Genomic DNA, 20,372 nt, shown 5'->3' on the forward strand with positions numbered 1-20,372 from the left:
AATCCAGTACTACCTCAATTTCTTTTTATGGATGTGCCTTTAGGATTTTTTTTTTAAATATATTGCCAGAATATGTTATATGAAGTGTTAGAAATCTACTTAATGTTTGGATAGTCACATTTGAAAAAAACTTTTTCTTCACTGTAATGGGCAGCTGCTTGACTTTACATCTTCATTCAGTGAATGTTTGTTAAACTTCATTTTTATATTCATACGTACCTTTCTTTGAACTAATACACCCACTGAAGACTTTGTAGACTTCCAGGCTTTTCAAATTGCAGGCATTAATTTATCCCAAATATCAGAGGAAGTGAAGCCAAAGGCTATGTTCTGTAGAACCGGAACTCCCATGCCTGTAGTCCACAGGATGGTTTGGTCTACTCTGCTTGCTATGGGGTAATCCGTGTAAGAAACAGGAATGAATTAAAGCATCCTAAATAGACATGTTCATCCTAAATCATTTTCCAAAAATGTCTTCTAAAATCTGGAAAACCCAATACATCATTAATCAAATGTTTAGTTGATGGTTAGTATTGCAGGAGTAAAATGGGTTCAATTGAGTCTTGGCAGGATCTGTAACAGGTGTGTCTGTACTATAGTTCTAACTTAATTGTAGCCACCTGATTTATTGAGTGGCTACAATCAAAGACCAAAAGATGAACTGCTTCCCTTGTCCCTGGGAAGCACACATTTTTGTTAGGCCATCTGTGACAATGCAAAATGGATGTTAAAGGCTTTGGATCTCCCTGAATTTCAAGGTTTTTACTACAGCATTTCCATCTCCCCTTCCTCAGGAAAACTTATTTTCTCACATCTCAGGGTCCCGTCTCTTACCCCTTGACTGCTCCAGCCACCTCTGTTCCAACTTCTGTAAACATTGAGGTGAATGTCTTGAAGCCAAGTCACTAGATCTTTACTTGAAAGAACATGGAGTTTTTACTGATTCCCAAGAGAATCACAGATACTAAAGGCCTTAGAACACTAAGACCTTAATTTATTTGATTGGTTGGTTGTTGATTGGAAGAGAAAGATGGAAAGAAGCCAGAGTGGTCTGTCATCCTAGTAATTGGCTGTATTGAGTAACCAACTGGAGACTAACTACTCTGGACTCTTCCAAGATTAGGAAGGGAGTCCCAGAAGCTTGATGAGGTACTGGGCCTGGAAACCGGTGCTGTGGTTGTTTGTATGGTGGAGTGACAGATGAGTGGTGGGGGCCTAAGTACTGTCTGATCTGGCACTGTGTAATTTCCTGCCAGTATCTGGCTTTATGTGGTTGGGTAGAGGTAGTGAGGAAGTTAAGTTATGCCTGATGGTCTATGTAGCTTGTTTAAAATAATGAACTAATATAGACTGAAAAAATAATGGGAAGATATTCTAGAGATCAAAGAAGTTGAGTTGAATTTGTTAATAAAGGTGGGACCTTACATTGCCAATGACAGTAATGAAATCTCTTGTATTCACAGTGGATTGAACATTTCCTCCTGCTTTCTGAGTGGGAGGGGTAAGTAGTTAAGACTCTAGCAGTTGCATGTGTTGCCACACATCTTTTCTTCTGCTGGGACGTCATTGTTTCTGTCTTCCTTTTCTGACCAGGTATTGGACTGGATTGAAAACCATGGCGAGGCCTTTCTCAGCAAACACACTGGGGTTGGGAAGTCCCTACATCGAGCCCGGGCCCTGCAGAAGAGGCACGATGACTTTGAAGAGGTGGCTCAGGTGAGATGCTATGGATGGGAATATGTATATATAGCCAGGTTAGGTTGACCAGGGCTATGGCTTTGGTGTTTGATGAGGCATGCTAAGTTGGTAGCCTGTGACTTTCTGGGCCGTGTTCCTGCCTGATGCAAGGAGACCTTTGTCTTTTCTCGGATCACTAGGTGAGTGGTAAATAGACCCCCAAGTTTCTGGTCTTCAGAGTATCTTTCTGCCAGAGTGATCTAAGATGCCTTGTGCACAAGGTGGTGTTGGGAGGAGGAATTATTAGATTTACCATTATTCCAGGGCTACTGCTTGTTGTTGTCACTGCCCTTGAATAGGACCTGAAAATCAGCTCCATCTCTGCTTTCAAAGCTGGGTACTTTCCAGGACCTAGAGAAAGAGATGGCACCTGTTCATCAGGCATGCGCCTGCAGGGCTGAATGTGCCTTGCTGTTACTTGCGCAATATTTAGTCTGCCATTTACTCAATATTTAGTGTTCAGTTCAGCTACATACCTGATCCAAAAAAGGGCACTGTTTTCTAATTTGCACAAAGATGCTGTGTGAGAGGTCCTAACCATTTATCTGATTGTGTAATGATCTTAAAGTGTTTCTGTTCAGAGTCACCACCTCAAAAATTTTATCCTATTATATTTTATCCTATTATATCCTGTTATATTTCACTATTGAGGAGTTTCCCAAATGGGTCCTGAAAACCACTACCTTCAAGATAAAATGATAAAAATAAAAAAATTTTGTCAGGTGTTATCAGTTGTTATGGAAAATAAAACTTTGAAGAATAAGGCAGAGGAGGGTGTTCACATGGGTTAGAGGGGTGAGTGCTACTGAAATAGTGAGGATAGGCGGCGCCTGTGGCTCAGTGAGTAGGGCGCTGGCCCCATATGCCGAGGGTGGCGGGTTCAAACCCAGCCCCGGCCAAACTGCAACAACAAAAAAAAAAATAGCCGGGCGTTGTGGCGGGTGCCTGTAGTCCCAGCTGCTCGGGAGGCTGAGGCAAGAGAATCGTGTAAGCCCAAGAGTTAGAGGTTGCTGTGAGCCGTGTGACACCACGGCACTCTACCCGAGGGCAGTACAGTGAGACTCTGTCTCTACAAAAAAAAAAAAAAAGAAAGAAATAGTGAGGATAAAATAGCTAGGCTTTGCCACATCGCAGCTTCAGCCAGGGCCGGCTCCCACCCCACCATGCTGGCAGCCCTCAGTGTGTGCCTTTCTGGGCATTTTGCAGAGCCCTAGCCCTCACCCAGGCAGATGTTTGCTGTGGGTACACGAAGAGGGCCTGTCAAGAACCCAGCAAGATCAGGAACATTACAAGCATTACAAGCATCTCTCAGGGAAATACAAGTATATCCTGAAAAGTGAGAGGCCTTCCAAAAACCAGAAAGACCAGGTCAGCAGTGAACTGAACCAGGGAATTGGGTTGCAATGGCTCCAACCTGTGCAATAAAGAAAGCCTCATATGGAACCCTTGTTTACTGCTGACGGGAATGTAAAGTGGTGCAGCCACCATGGAAAATAGTATGGAAGGTCTTCAATAATCTAAAAATAGAATTCCTATAAGATCCAGCAATTCCACTTCATGTATATTCCCCCAAAATTGAAAGCAGGAACTCACACAGATTTATTTTTATACTTATGTTCACAGTAGTCAAAAGTGAAAGCAACCCAAGTATCTACTGATGGATGCGTGGGTAGATAAAATGTGGTATATTCATGTAATAGAATATTACTCAGCTGTAAAAAGGGAGGAGATTCTAACATATATGTGTGCTACAACATGGATGAACCTTGAGGATATTATGTTAAGCAAAATAAGCTGTTCACAGAAGCATCAATATTGAATGATTCCACTTATACCTAGAGTACCTGGAATAACCAAATTCATAGAGACAGAAAGTAGAATGGTGATTGTCAAGGGCTGGGAAGAGGAGGGAATGGAAAGTTACTGTTTAATGGGAATAGAGTTTCAGTTTTACAAGATGAAGAGTCTTGGAGATGGACGGTGGTGATGGTTGCTCAGTACTGTGGAGGTACATAATGCCGCTGAACTGCAACATAAATGGTTAAATGGTAAATTTTATGCTGTGTATATTTTAGCACAGTAGAAAGACAATAAAGCCTCCTAGCCACCTGAGGACCCCTGACTGCTGAGGGGTTGTGGTACCTGTGGTCATCTGTTGGAATGGAGCCAGCTCACAGCTTTGTTGTGTCTGCCTCTGGCTGTCCTGTGGTTCAGCCCTTCTTTCTCACTTAGGATGGACATCTGCCAAGCCACCCACATCCCTGACCCAGCTCACTCCTCTTTGCTTTCTGCCTGATGTGGCCTCCTAGGCAATGCCATCCTTAGTTACAGGCTAGAGTTTTTGTGTGTTGTTACAACCAAGCAATCCTCTTGGCCACCCTAGCCCCATTTCACCTCACTGGCCCAACACTTCTGTATGGCTGATGTCTGATGTACCTCTCACGTGAGACAATACCTTTCCATTAGCAGTGAGGACACATGAACTTAAATTCACACTAAAGAAAGAATGGACACATTTTTGAGATCTTGTGGTTTCGTTACATATTTTGTCTCATACCAACCCTGAATGGTAACTGGTAGTAGCCTTGTTTTATGGAAGACAACACTGAAGCTCAGAAAGTTTTTGGGTGTGCTCATCCAGCTTGCCAGTGGCTCTGCTGGGATTCTAACCACAGTCTCATGGGCTCCAGAGTCATGTTTTTATCCTAATTCCATGCTTTCCCTCCTTATTGGGGTTTAGGAACTGGGTATAAAATTTATTATCGAGTGCTAATTTGCTCATGGAAAGTACAGGATAAAGAACAAGAATAGGTGTGGGGTTGACACTGTAGCTGTCCTGTTTTACATCTGTTACAGCTTTTCTCTGGCACTGCAAATGAGTAATTCATTGATAGAAGCCACATCTCCTTGACTCTGCTTTTTGATAAGGCTATCTTTTTTTGAGAGAGAAGAGAGAGTTCTATCTTCCAAAATATGCATTTAGGAGGAATGATTGCTCTGGAAAGGAGAGCACAGATGTGGACTATAGGGGAACACTTAAGCAAGAAGTCATGAGTTATTCCATGGCCCTGCAAATAGGCCTCTAGAGATGAATCCTATAGTCTGAAAATTAATCCTATCTTGTTCCTTCCTTACCACTCTGGGGGAAGGAGTGGGAGTGGAGCTGCCCAGCATCTGGGAATTATTAGTCCACATAGGAAAACTGACTCTGACCACAGTGAAGGCAAATTGACTGTTAATGGCAGCCTGGCTGAGACCTGCTTTGTTCTGCATGAAGTAATTACCATGTTCAGTCAGTGAGACCGGGATCCAGGCAGGGAAGGTCTTTTCTTTAAATCTTGCTTGCTCTTGATTAGGTGAGGGCCACTAGAAGAAGAAGAGTGGATTTAATCAGAAATCAAAAAATGCTTCAGTTAGAAGAGCAATGACAGAAAACTTGGAAACTCTTGTTTGGGTTGTTGTTTATGAGATATGGTGAGGGAGGGGTCACACACATTGTGGAGTAGGGGCCTGGGGGATCGCTTATGAGCAAAGCTGCAGAGGGCCATAATTCAGTGAGAGAACTTCTCTTTCAGTCTTATTATTTTATGGTTCTTTTACTTGAGGTTGATACGAGAAGGGAATTCTGAGCACTCAGTCTCTGTATTCAGGTTCAAAAAATCATCCTGAATCAAAACGAAATGAGAGCTATTGGGTCTGTTGTAGCTCCTGGAAGTTTGCCCTTCTGCAGGGAGAAGCAAACCCTGGAGCAGAGAAGATGGCCACCCTGGAGAGAGGCCACGGCAGTGTGAAGCCCCTGAACAAACACATCTCCAGTCTTGGGATTGGGGCGGAGGGGTGCATTTGTGATCCTCACATTGGTCACTCTTTGTGGTAAAGACATTTAAGCCAGATGTTAAAATAGTATAAATCGTATCTGTGAAAAATTAATGTAGCAATATATTGTTAAACTTTAAGTTTTATGTTTAAAACTTGAGCAAATTTTTTTTTTGGTAGAGACAGAGTCTCACTTTATGGCCCTCGGTAGACTGCTGTGGCCTCACACAGCTCACAGCAACCTCCAACTCCTGGGCTTAAGCGATACTCTTGCCTCAGCCTCCCGAGTAGCTGGGACTACAGGCGCCCGCCACAACGCCCGGCTATTTTTTGGTTGCAGTTCAGCCGGGGCCGGGTTTGAACCCTCCACCTTCGGTATATGGGGCCGGCGCCTTACCGACTGAGCCACAGGCGCCGCCCTCTTGAGCAAATTTTAAACTAATTCTCCAAATACCATTTCATGGCAATGAAATAAGTATTGGAGTCCTCCATTCATCCTGCAGATGGCACTCTTTGAATAGCCAACATAGAAGCAAAGCAGGCTGGAGTAAGGTGCGGAGACACTTTCCCTGGGGAGGCATGCAGCAGGCATTCTGGGATGAGGGTTCAGGGCAGGGGATACCCTAGGGGGCCTGCGTCTAAAGGTCTTTCTAGTCCAAGATACTGAAGTTGTGTGTTTTCCGACAGAGGACCTGGGCACTGATGGAAGTTCCTCCTGGTCCTTCAGTCAAATACTTGACTCAGTCTGCTTATAATCTCAACAAATGACTCAGGCCATAGGATAGAACAGGTTTTTAAGAGACATGTATATTTTTTGTGGCCATTAGATGTCATCAGGGGTGTAAACAAGTATCAGATGGATTTGCTGCAGGGGATAGATGGGGTGGAATAGGATATGAGACTATTCTATTGTCCTAAGATATTTGCTGTTACTTGGTAGGAGAGTATTTAAGTGCCTATGGTTTACATAGCAGCTGTGCCTGCTCTGTCAGTGGTCTGTTTTATGGCCTTATTATCTGAAATGCCAGATTTCCGTAAGCTAATTTAGTAAAAAATCAGCAAGCATTTATATTCAAATATACATTATCTAAAATCTCAAAGCACCAAATCACATTTAAGCAGCTAAGCATATTAAGTAGCATTAGGATAACATTTTTTAAAGAACAGACAATTTAAAGAAAGACTTAAAGAAATATAAAAACAGGCATTATTAAGTACTTCAATAATCTCTGGTTAGTTGTTTCCCTAACTGACCCTTGGTTGTTTTTTTTTTCTCTCAAACTTGACTAGAACACACTTTTTAAAATCATTCTGAATTTGGGGGTCAAAGTAGATGAAAAATAGAGGGAAAGCATTTCAGTGGATCTGTCAGTGGCCTTGCCTACCAAAAATACTCAAGTACTACACAGTACTAAGGGTAAGTAGAATAGGATAGGTAATCTGCAGTGATGGAAAATCTGTGCCCTCAGTGGTGGACAGTAGTCCTCATCAGTTTCCTTGTCTCATTAAGGCTCTGTGTTGAATACTGTGAAAAGTTGGAAAGATCCACAATTTCTGTCTTGAGGAACTGAAATTCAAATGAAAAACATGCATCAAACATTAGAAATTCCATAGGAAGAAAGGAGACGTGATCTTTGCTCTTTTAGGGTTTTCAAGGAGCATTTCTAGTGACAGCTGGTTCATCTGGCAATCCAGCAAACATGCCTGCCTAGGGGATGGCGCAGCGACCTTCAGAGTAAGTCGCATCTTTTTCTTCTTGCCGAAGATGATGACCAATTATAGCAGCTGCGAATGCATGCAGAAGGAAAAGGTGGGAGAGCTTAAATAACTGCTTTTTCACACTCCAGCTTCTTAGCAAGGATGAAAGATTCTTAGGCAGATGAAAAAAAAGTAGTTAGGAGGAAAGCCAGGAAACTGCAGAGAAATTAATGTCATGAAGTGGGCAAGTGGAAGAATGTGAAGCAGTAGAGAAATAAAGGACAAGTGTACCCTTGGGGTTTTGCATGACACTTTCCCATTGGGGTGCACTCTGTGGAGCACTAGGGAGAAGTTGCTGGCATGAACTGATGGGGCAGGGTCTTGTGACCACTCTCAGGAAGAAGATGTTACATCTTGCAGATAATGCCCAGCCAAGGGTTTGGAAGGTCACTTTGTGTAGATATGATGTAGGAAGTTGGGAGGGAATAGGAGTCAGTATCCAAATTATAGAGAGCCTACCATGAACTTCCTGTCAAGCTCATGAACTGTCTCCCACTTCTGCTGCTTCCTGTGGGAATAAATGGTACACTCAGGGGGATTAAAGTTCTGGGTAACAAACTGAAAGATTTGAAAGCACAGGTGATGTGTTTATCTCTTGTCCCGTGTGATAGCAGTCACTGTGGAAAAGAAGGGAAGCTTTGAGAAACAAATGGCCTTGTGATTGATGTTTTAAAAGATTTTTTGCAGAGCTAGGTAGAGTACATCTTTTAAAGACCGGGAAGAATATATGTTGGCAGAAACCTCATTGATCTATACAGAAGTATTTAAGTGAAATTTGAAATGGAGGAAAGAAAATATCTCATTGAAGCTAAAACCAGATATGTCTGCCACAAGTGACATAGAAATGAGCACCTTATGAGAGAAATGCCCTTAAATCACTTTAATTAAAAAAAAAGACAGATTGCAAACAATATTTATAGCTGTTTTTGATAAATCAACAAAAGGCTTGTGTAACAACTAACACGATGGCTTATTTTTTGTAACATAACAAGTATTGCACTTAAACTTTTAACACAATGAGATAAATAATAAATGGTGCTGAGACCTTAGGGTACGGAGACTCTAATTAGCAAGTGGCGAGAGAAGAGGATTCTTTGTTGAAAGGACTTGTTCTAACAGGAAGGAGGAGGGCATATCAGGATGTGTCACATCTTTATGAAATCTACAAACTCAAGGTTAGTGCACTGTGGAGCAATAACTTGAAGATAAGAGGAACACAAAAAATAAGCTGTCATGTTAGTGGAAAGGACCATAGTCTTCTCCATCCGGGGAGGATATGGGAAATTCTGTTCTGAGAGGCTCAAGGAAAATTGTGGTGCTGATGTTGTCTTCAAATTTCCTGGAATCTCCTGGAAAGTTTGTGACACTATAAATAAAATTGATTAGAGCAAAAATTTCTATCTGCTAGAAAGTGAATGACTGTAGGAAAGGTCAGAAAGTATAGGTTTTATCTAAACTCTCAAGAACCTTCATCTTTAGACACAGGGTTTAGACTTTATTCTTGGATCAGAGAGGAATGTTAAAGCCTTTGAGGTATAACGTAAACTAAAATATACACTCTAAACCAGAGAAATAATTTCTCTATGCTTCGATTATTATATGGAATATGGGACCTAATTCTAGAAAATATATTTTCAGAAATATATTGATAAAATGTACTATAATTGTTAGAAGCCTGTAAAGAATGTGATCCAAATTGGATCTGTTATTTGGAGTAAATAACGTTTCACAGAAGGTACAAGTGGTAGATTTGAGTTAAAGTCTTCCTACAGAGGAGATGAGAAGGCAAGGTATAGTGAAACCAATTTTAGCTTAATCCAGGCATAACTTCTGCAAATTATGCAGCCTTAAAGAAAGATGGAGATTTTACCTCTTTCATGTTTACATGGATGGAGCTGGAACATATTCTTCTTAGTAAAGTATCTCAAGAAGGGAAGAAAAAGTATCCAATGTACTCAGCCCTGCTATGAAACTAATTTATGGCTTTCATACGAAAGCTATAACCCAGTTATAACCAAAGAATATGGGGAAGGGGGAGAGGGAGGGGTGGGAGGGGGGAGGGTGGGCAGAGGGAGGGTGATTGGTGGGATCACACCTGCGGTGCATCTTACAAGGGTACATGTGAAACTTACTAAATGTAGAATATAAATGTCTTAGCACAATAACTAAGAAAATGCCAGGAAGGCTATGTTAACCAGTGTGATGAAAATGTGTCAAACCATCTATAAAACCAGTGTATGGTGCCCCATGATCGCATTAATGTACACAGCTATGATTTAATAAAAATAAAAAATAAAAATGGAATGAAGTGCCTGTGATATAGTGTGTTGCTTGTCCCTGGAGGTTTTCCAGCAGAGGCAGCCTTTTTCCCTGGGGATTAAACTTCTTCAAGTCTTTCCTATCTCAAAAGCAATTTAATTATTTTGAAAAACCACCAAGGAAACTACCTCTGAACCCTACTTTCCCCTCCATTTCTCCTTTTCTTTGTAGTCCATGTATATTTGTTATCTCTACTTCTTACCTCCTATATTGCCTCTGACCCCTGCCATTGGGCTTTTGGCCTCTCTGGCCCAGTAAGGTTAACCTTATCAGAATCTGTAATAGGACATATTTGTTGCTAAATCCAAATGATACTCCAGAGCTCTCAGTTGGGCTTTCTGAAGCATTGGGCCTTGTCAACCACTTCCACCCTTTACAGTTGTCTTCTCCCAAGCCTTCTGTGACTGGTGCTGTCCCGATTTCTTTCAGCCTTTCCACCTGGTCCTGCTTAGATTCTTCTCTTTTTTCTCTAGGATTTCCTCAGACATTCTCTTCTCACTTGACACACACCCTGGATAATTTAGACCTTTTCTGAGCCTCAGCTGCCACCCTGCTCTGAGGGCTCCCACAACCATGTCCCACCTCTCATCTTACTCTTGAGCTCCATATTCATGAGCTCTCTGGACACCTCCATTTTAATTTTCAGAGGTTTCTTAAACTCAGTGATTCTAAAATTTATTTCATTGTCTCCCTTCCACCCCTTCCAGTGTGCTGTTACTCATGCATTCCTCATGCTCCTTAAGAATACCAGCCACCCACTTTGCCATAAACTTTGGAGTCCTTGTTGACTCCTCCCTGGCTTTCAGCCCTCATTGAGTCCATTGCAAAGTCCTATTGTTTTATCCCTTTAAAGTATTTCTTTCCTTCCCCCACTTTTGCCACTTTTTAAGATCAGAGTGTCATTGTCTCTTGCTTGAGTATACTTCTGTTCCCCTGACTCAAGTAATGATCTCCCTAAATCCATTCCTACACTGTAAGAATGGATTTCCTCAAATGTGTGTCTCATCATGATCTCCATTGATAATGGAAGCCACGGATGGCTTCACGTAAGGATTCAGTTCAGACTTTTGATATTATAACCTTTATAACCTGGCCACTGCTCTAAAGATTTCACCCTTCCTGAGTCTCCTCTATCCTACCCTGTATTCCTGTTGTCTTGGGATTTATCCTGTAATCCCTGCACTTTGGGAGGCCAAGATGGGGAGGAGATTGAGATCAGTCTTGGCAGTATAGTGGGACTCTCTCTCTATTAAAAAAAAATTAGCTGTTTCTAAAATTTAGTGTTTCTAAAAAACACTATGGTGGCATGCACCTGTAGTCCTAGCTACCCTGGAGGTGAGGTTGGAGGATCGCTTGAGCCCAGAAGTTTGAGATTATAGTAAGCTATGATTGTATCATACAGTCCAGCTAGGGTGAAAGAGCAATACCCTGTGTCTAAAACAGGAAGGAAGGAGGGGGGAGTGAGTGGAAAGAAGGAAGGAGAGAGAGAGAGAAGAAGAAGAAGAAGAAGAAGGAGGAGGAGAAAAGAGAAAAGAAAGAATGGAGGGAGGGAGGGAAGAAGGAAGAAATGAATGAGGGAGAGAGGGAGAGAAAGGAAGGAAGAAAGGAAAGGAAGAAAAGAAAGAAAGAAAAAGAAAAGAAAACATGTGGAAAGCACCTAGTAGAGAATTTATTCACAGGAGGTAATAAATGACAGCCTTGGTGGGAGCAGATGGTAGCCATAGTAGTGCCAGTGGCTGGTGATGGAATACATCTGAACTCCACTCCCTTTCATGCTGTTATCAAGTACTATGCTGTCTCTCTCAAGATTCATCTTGGTATTGGTCTGCTTACCTATGCAGCAGAGAGTAGGCCTATGCTTTGAGAAGGCCAGATCAGCTACTGACACTGACCAGCATTATGCAAGTATTATGGAAGAGATGCTCACCCAATTCGACCAGTTCAAAACCAAAGAAAGGCAATAGAGTAATAGTGGGTGCTACATCTAGGAACCAGTGGTATTCAGAGGTCCAAGGCAGATAGAGGACGGGCAGCTTGCATAGGAAGGCTCTTTACGGCCAGCAGGGCTGTGTCACTGGGCTACATTTCAGAGGCAGGATTCATAGGGCATCAGAAAAGAAATTGCCTGGCTCCTAGGAACAGGACCAAATTACAGTTGTCAAAACTGGGCACCAGGGCATGGCTGGGTTGGCTGCTGGTGGAATCTGACATGGAAAACCGGTCTGTTGGTGAGATGTGTGATTACATTGGATTTCTGTAATTGGGCTGGAACTGAGTCATGAGGCCTCAGAAAAGGGATGAGGAAGGACAGAGAGTCTGTGAACCAAGTGGGAGCAGGTTCCCCCTTCTGAAGGATTCTCTGCCTTAGTGGCCCTCCTCAGAGGGATGCTCAGTGTGTAATCATTAGAGTTACACAAATGACAACTACTTACCTTGCACAGTGAGAGTAACATGCCGCTGGGAAGAATAAAGTTACTGTCTCTCAGGGAGCATTGGCGCAGTTTATAAAGGAAACAGGAAGCGCTGTTCCAGAGGGGAGCTTTCTCCTCTGCCTAGTATTGATTCTGAAAGCCAGCCATTTATTATCTTGTCTTCCAATAATTAATTTCAAAACGGGTCAACCTGCTCAGATTAAGAGAAACAGAATCGACTTCCTTTCTTTTCTGTTTTCCTTCATTTCTGTGACACGTTATGAGTAGGACGAGCTCAGGAGTATGCTTGCTGCCAAAGAAGCCAGCGTTTGTCTGTGTTGAAAGTAAGAGCAAGCACAGGATGAATCTGCTTGTAGGGGGAATGTGTGCAGATTCCACAACAAAACTATTTTGCCTGAATAAAAAGATTTGGAAAAAATAAGTGATAGTTGCCATTTATTGAAAACATAACTTTATAAGGTATATGTCACGTAATCCTTGAAACAACTCTATGGAGTTGGTGTTAATATCTTCCAGATGAATGGCCAAGTGCGGTGGCTCATGCCTGTAATCCCAGCACTCTGCGAGGCCGAGGTGGGTGGATTGCCTGAGCTCAAGGGTTCAAGTCCAGATGAATAATCAGGCTTAGAGAAGATTATTCAAGAGGAAGAAGCAAGATCTGAATCCAGACAGGCTGACCTTACAGCCCATAGTCACATTTAAAGGAACTGAAAAGCACTGGGCTTATTCAACCTTCCTTTTGATTTTTTTTTAAAAGAAGCTTCTATTTTATTTTTATTTATCTTTTTCATTTTTAATTATAAATTATTTTTCAATATAAAATTTTTTAATTATAAATTATTTTTCAATATAAAACATACAGACAGGAAAAACAGGAATAAAAATAATCTACTCACTCAGTTGTCTAACTGTCCAATAGTTGCTAATACTTGTTTATCCTCCCAGCTATTCCTTTCTTGACATATATACAAGATTGGAAAATTAAATTGTCCAAACTCATCCTAGAAAAAGTATCACATACCTCACTGCTGAGTGTCACTAAAGTTACCCTTGAAGGACTCCCCTAGGGAAGCCGTGCCCTCATGCCTGTGCCTAGTCCACCCTTCAAAGTAATTTTGGAACTCTTTTTCTGGAATGGCCTTCAGAGCTGTCATCATAGGACGGTCTGAAAATTAAGTTCATCAACTCCTCCTTCATAAAGTGCTACATACCTCATTGCAGAATATTACTATGGTCATCAGATGGTCAAGGGACGTATTTTGAAGGTGACCATAGTTATATTAAGCAATGGGTATATAGCACTTCTTCTAGTATGAGTTTGCCAACTTAATTGTCCTACCTTATGTGAGTATGTTTACCAGCTTTCCCATTTAGCCATGTATCTATAGATACATATCTACAATGTTGTTTTTCTTTGCAAGTGCCATCCTTAGTGTTAAGACTTTTATTCTTTCCCTGATGCTAGGAACTCGTAGGCTATAAAAATCAGGTACATTGACTTGGTGCCTATAGCTCAGTGGTTAGGGCGCCAGCCACATACACTGAGGCAGGAGAGTTCAAACTTGGCCTGGACCTGCTAAACAACAATGACAACTACAACCAAAAAAATAGCTGGGTGTTGTGGTGGGCGCCTGTAGTCCCAGCTACTTGGGAGGCTGAGGCAAGAGAATCACTTAAGCCCAGAGTTAGAGGTTGCTGTGAGTTGTGATGCCACAGCACTCTACCTAGGGCCACATAGTGAGACTTATGTCTCAAAAAAAAAAAAAAATCAGGTACATTTATGAGTGTGTATGGAGAAGCAAAATTGACACTGAAAACAGAGGGCTGGGTTTAAGCCAAGCATTCAGAACTTCTTCCCAAGAGAAAGCTTCAGAGAAGGGCAATTTGCAAGCACCTTCTCAAGCCCTTGCTGTTCCTCATTGTAGGTGTGCATATATTACAGGCTGGGAGGACCTTCTGAGTCCATAAAACTGGCTGGGGTGGCAGTAGTGACAATGGCAGTGGTGGTGGCAGGGAGGGTTTAAGAATAGTAACATTTGTAGGGTCTTTCCTCCTCCCTACCTCCTCCTCTTACTTCTCCTCTTCTCCCTCCTGCTGCAGCCCCTAGCCCTCCCTAGTGCAGGTGTGATTTCAGGGGAGCAGGGTTTTCTAGGACCCCCCAGAGACCTCCATGAGACAAGTACGTTAGAGCTGTGGCATTCAGGGTAATGGGGGCAAATCAGGATATGGGGGTTGAGAGCCATGTGAGGGCTTTGAGAATGTGTAGGTAGATGAAGCAGTTGGTGCAGGCAATGAGGACAGGGAACCAGGACCAAAGATCCTGGGGGGAGGGCTTCAGGCAGTATATTATTGTGCAAACCAAAACATAAACATCAATTACCAACAAGAGCAACCCACCAGGAAGATCTGTCTTTTTTCTCTGCCTATAAGCAACTGGAGGCAATTTCATGAACCAATTTAGTTTGGAATAAATTTTTAACAGGAGAAAGTCCACTGCCAAGTTTCTGACAGGAACAAATCATTGCATCTGAGTTATTCTCCCTAAAAGGGATCTCAGATTTGGGACAGGGAGCTGGATTATTATGGCCTCCTGAAGGTACCAGGGGACATCCAAGACCATCAGGATTGGTGCCTTTATTTGTCTTGGAATATGCGAGGCATATGCCCAGCTAGTCCAAGGCACTGCCCTTTGGGTTTAAACAGAGATTGATGCAGCTGTCCTGCTACAATCTAGGAGCCAATGAAACAAAATACTGGCAACTTCAGCTGTAATTACCTATCGCCATGATGCTTCATGCTGTGGGCTATTTCATACAATGTATCTGAGTCTCAGTGATCCCAAATAGGGATTGAAATAGCTCCCGTGGACTTTGGTCCATCACCAGCCTAGAGTTTGAAAATATAATCGGAGAAAGACGCAGCAAGAGAGGCTAAGAAGGGAAATGCAATCCAGGAGATGGACATGTTTCATTTTTCTTCTTTTTCGTGAGGTTTTGATTATGCCTAAAATGTGGGGCTCTTCAATATCTTGGGAAATTCCATGGTCAGTCTCATCTGCTGAAAAAAATAAAATACAGCTAAAAAAGAGCGGATTATTTGGATACAGATCTTGAGTCTGAGTCACCTACTGTAGCTATCACTATAGAAAGTTTGCAGGTTTATAAAGTTAGAAAGGTTCAAGGTTTAAACATCCAAATTACCCTGATTTGATCCTTACACATTGCATAAGATATCAAAATCTCACATGGACCCCCAAAATATGTATAGCTCTTACATATCAATAAAATACAAGCATGAAAAGATTATAAGGTTTGTGATTTGCTCTAAGAAATTACATTCCATCGTGGCTTCAGGTTCCACGTCATGGGGCACCAAATGACCCAGTCTGGACCGTTGCCTAGAGTCTCCCTTTCCTCACTATGCCTTCATGACGACAACTTGAAAAATTATCTCCCCACAATCTCCCCATCAACAAAATGGGAGTTAAGGATTCCTCTTGCCTTCTTCCTTGTGGGAGGCAACAAGATCCACTGAAAAGGATATAGGTATTGGAACACCTGGGTGAGAGGCCCAAAGCAACCCTACCTATACAAACAGTTCACCCTACCTTGCCAAGCCCCAGTCTCTACATCCATTGAATGGGAATGATGTCTATCCTGTTGTAATTGAAGTAGGCATTCAGTAAGATGATGTACTCAAAGCACTTCAAACCTGAGGCACAGAACAAATGTAAATTATCATCATTAGGATTCAGGGGATGCGGTGACAGTGGATGAGATCATGTCTGGAGCACACTCAGAAAAGAGGAGCTAAGATATAGAAGAGATTGATGGCATTGACCCATACCAGGAGTTTCCCAAGAGAGGGAATGTGCTGACCACTCTCTGAGTTTAACTGAACTTTTGATGCCCTGGGCTTTTTTCTGTTTGAGGGCCAGATTCCCATGCATAGCAGGATTAGCCGGGAAACTTTCCACATTCTAAAACTAAAGCTAACCATTTAATGAGTGAGGCTCCCTTGTTCTAATGTTTATGTCAGTTTAGGTTGGTGAGCCTTTGGGGGCAAAAGTGGTTGTAAAGAAAAACAGCACTTGATGCTTTGTACATAAAACTTCCTATCCTCTTCTTTACCTGCCCTTCTAATGAGAGAGAAAAGGCACCCTGCCCAGTAACCTCTCAACAGCAAGCTGTGCTGCCCTAGCCAGGTGGTGTAGACAGCCACCTTGGCATTGAGTGTCTTCAGTGCCTCTTGCATTGCAGTACCTTTTGGGGTTCTGTAAAATTATTCATGCCCTGCCAGATCCTACCTCCCAGCCATCTTATACTTATTCATTGTGTCATCATCCACAGAACCCCGTTGCTTAATTTACTTTTTCTAATATTGAAGGTGAGTTTGTATGGAATTATGTTGGGTTTTTGCCTAGGGATTATGTAATGACTAGGGATTGTGGATGCAGGCTGTGGTCATGGGAGACAGCTGTTGGCCTGTGAAAGCTAGGTAGGAACTTTTAGGAGCTCCAGATAATGAGGTGAGTGATGCGATGTGAGTCTGAACTTTATGACCCTTCCTGTCTCGTGGTCCTATTTGGATTCTGCTCTTTTCTTTTTTTATTATTAAATCATAGCTGTGTACATTAATGCAATCATGGAGCACCATACACTGGTTTTATATACCATTTGACATATTTTCATCACACTGGTTAGCATAGCCTTCCTGGCATTTTCTTAGTTATTGTGTTAAGACATTTCTATTCTACATTTAGTAAGTTTCACATGTATCCTTGTAAGATGCACCGTAGGTGTGATCCTACCAATCACCCTCCCTCTGCCCATCCTCCCCCTCCCCTCCCTCTCCCCCTTCCCCATATTCTTAGGTTATAACTGGGTTATAGTTTTCATATGAAAGCCAGAAATTAGTTTCATAGTAGGGCTGAGTACATTGGATACTTTTTCTTCCATTCTTGAGATACTTTACTAAGAAGAATATGTTCTAGCTCCATCCATGTAAATAAACATGAAAGAGGTAAAGTCTCCATCTTTCTTTAAGGCTGCATAATATTCCATGGTGTACATATACCACAATTTATTAATCCATTCGTGGATCGATGGGTACTTGGGCTTTTTCCATGACTTAGCAATTATGAATTGGGCTGCAATAAACATTCTGGTACAAGTATCTTTGTTATAATGTGATTTTTGGTCTTCTGGGTATATACCTAGTAGAGGAATTATAGGATTGAATGGCAGGTCTATTTTTAGATCTCTAAGTGTTCTCCAAGCATCTTTCCAAAAGGAATGTATTGATTTGCATTCCCACCAGCAATGTAGAAGTGTTCTGCTCTTTTCTTGAAGAGCCTGGTGTGGGGATGCTATGATCTCTTGCAGCTTCTGTGTTCTGAGGGAATGTTCCATTGATTGAGTCTCTTCAATTAATCTCCTAAGGAAAGGAAACGAGAAGAACATGGTGTTCCCACTTTCAAAGTGGAGAACCCTAGGGTCCCAGAGAGCCCAGAGACTTGAGTAACAGTGTGTAGTGAACAGTCCTTAGTGGGCGTGTATTGTCTCTTCTGTCCTAGAGCAAATCACTTGACCCAGCTCTGTTTGGGAAGGGTGTGCAGTGAGCCCTATTCTTAACATAGGAAGTAGGTCTCCTTTCTCTCCTATGCCTCCCTCCCTCCCCCTTGTCTTCCACATCAGATAGCAACTGTCTGGGGCTTGTCCCACAATGAAGACTAGAGCTGGAGTCTCTGACTTGTCTATGGACAGCCCATTAGCCACTTTTGCTGAGCTTCCCCATCACTAGCCCTGGCTTGAAGGAGAAACTCCAGGCACTGTCTCTCTCTTAATTCCTTACCAAGGCTCCTGTACCTTCCCCACTTCCAAATCTGTACCTTTGTCCATGTCATTCTCTTGACTAAAAGATTATTCTCTTTGGCTTTACATTTTAGACTTCAAGGTTGGCTTAAAAAGTTACCTCTTGCTGAAAACATGTCCAGGCTTATCCATCCTGCCCTGGCTACTCCTTTACCTGGTATGACCTCAGCATTATATCACCACTTTATCACACTTCATTTCTTTCCTGTCCTTGGAAAGATGAGAATTAACATAAGTTAATTTTATAGAGAAGCAAGACTTCATCCTTAGTACCATGCTGAAACTTTATTTGAAAAGTTTTTTTTCATTTTTATTGATGGTGAGCTCTGAAATTCCATGACTTTCATGTAGTATACAGAGTATTCTGGACATAATTCACCCTTTTTAAAAAACATGTTTTTAGAGACAGGGTCTTTCTATGTTGCCCAGGCTGGCTTTGGATTCCTGGACTCAGGAGATCCTCCTTTTTTTGATGTCTCAGCAATGTTCCCTAATCCTAGTCATGAACTCAGATATCCCTCGGGCTGCTGGAGAGGCTAAGCTTTCTCTTTTCCCTTCTCTCCCCGCACTGCAGTGTGGTTCTAGGGCTGGCCCACAATCTAGGGGGCCTGATCAGGGATTACAGCCCCTAGAGCAGATGTAGTCACTCCCCTCGGGCCCCAGGGCAGCCCTGTGCTTGACAGCTACTTCTCTTGGATGATGGTGATGATTTTAACAGTATACCTGGGGATGGACAGTGAGATATAAATGAACTAGTCTTGTGAAGCCGTGCTGAGAGCCCAGTCTCAGAGTGAACAGTGAGACTAGAAGGAAAATGATTATTCTACACCTGGATCTCTCCTGTCATACCTTTCACTTTGCATCACTCCATCTTTTCTTTGCTAATTTTTGTTTAAAGGGCCTCAAGCATTTCAACGCATATTAGCTTGTCAGTTTCATTCCCCTTACCTGTCACTTTGTGCTGCTGTCAGTTCTATGCCATGGGCATTGAGGCTCTTGATAGTTATATGATGGTGATAGGGAAACCTCTCAACCAAAACTTACAGCCCCACTTTGTCTGAAGTCCAAGAGCCTGCCTCACTTTTAAGTATTTTCAAATTTGACATGTCTCTTATTTCAGACTGCAGAAAACAACTCAGGGTCATAAGTAAGTGATGCTATCATTGTGCCCTGGGGAATAATTTCTAGGATTTCATAGGTGATTATTTATAACTAGATTTTTTTTTCCATATATATGTCATATCAAAATCATGTTTCTTCAAAGCTATGAGGAGCAATGTCATAATGTCCAAACTGAGAAAGGTAGATTTATCATTGGAAATACAGGGTGATTATATATTTTTTTATGGTTTATCAAGTATTCGTGTCTTCAGGATTTCTAGGACTAGGAAATGTCCCTATTTCTAAGATAAATTCATTTGCAATGAAATTTATTTGTATTTCTAAATGCACTCACATTCTTACCCATCAATTGACAAAAATATATTGAATCCTTCTATTTCCCTTTTAAAATTTCTTTTATTTGGTATTTTTCAAATTTGGGAGAAATTCTTATTTATTGCAATAACAAGTAAAACAATACAAAGATATGTAAATTAAAATGCTAATTATTCCTCCTCTTCCACTCCCCAGTCTCACCCTTTTAAGGCATCTCACACATATTTCTTTTACTTATTTATTTTTCCTTTTTTTACTTTTTTAAATTGAGAGATAAACTTGTATGTATTGATATTTATTTGTATACAAGGTCTTTTGAAATATTTATACACTGTGGAATGACAAAAGATGACTAAAAAATGCATGCATTATCTCACGTAGTTATCATTTTTGTAGTGAGAATGTGATGCATCCACTCCCTTAGTGTTTTTGAAGAATACAGTATATTGTTAACTATAGTCACCATGTTGTACAATAGATTTCTTGCAGTTATTCTTTCTATCTAACTGAAATTTTGTATCCTTTGGTTAAAATCTCCCTAAACCTCCCAGCCCACCACCTCAGTCTCTGGTAACCACCCATCTTCTCTCCACTCATATGAGGTCACCTTCTTTTAGGTTCTACATTTGAATGAGATTGTGTGGTATTTGTCTTTTTGTACCTGACTTATTTTACTTAACATAGAATCCTCCAGGTTCGTTCAAGTTGTTGCAAATGACAGAATTTCCTTCTTTTTATGAATGAATAGTATTCCTTTACAAATAGTAGGTATAAAAAGACAAATACCACCCAATCTCATTCAATTGTAGAACCTAGAAGAAGGTGATCTCATAGGAGTGGAGAGTAGATTGCTGGTTACCAGAGACTAAAGTGGTGGGCTGGGAGGTTTAGGGAGATGTTAGCCAAAGGATAAAAAATTTCAGTTAAATAGGAAGAATAAGTGCAAGAGATCTGTTGTACAATAGGTACAATAGTGTACATACCATATTTTCTATATCCA

General features: G+C 41.5%; 1 protein-coding gene across 24 annotated transcripts in view; it reads left to right on the top strand.

Moving 5' to 3' along the window:
* Positions 1-20,372, top strand: part of KALRN (kalirin RhoGEF kinase) — a 744,321-nt gene that overhangs the window by 370,546 nt on the left and 353,403 nt on the right. For all 24 annotated transcript variants that reach the window (XR_008374862.1, XM_053564450.1, XM_053564452.1 and 21 more), the window contains exon 10: positions 1,594-1,716. Coding sequence is in view for 23 of the 24 variants with exons in the window: in XM_053564450.1 (XP_053420425.1) it covers positions 1,594-1,716 (123 nt within the window). In the remaining variant the exon portion in view is untranslated. The remainder of the gene's footprint in view (positions 1-1,593; positions 1,717-20,372) is intronic.

Source organism: Nycticebus coucang, chromosome 16, assembly GCF_027406575.1.
Source record: "Nycticebus coucang isolate mNycCou1 chromosome 16, mNycCou1.pri, whole genome shotgun sequence".
In the NCBI taxonomy this organism is placed as follows: domain Eukaryota; kingdom Metazoa; phylum Chordata; class Mammalia; order Primates; family Lorisidae; genus Nycticebus; species Nycticebus coucang.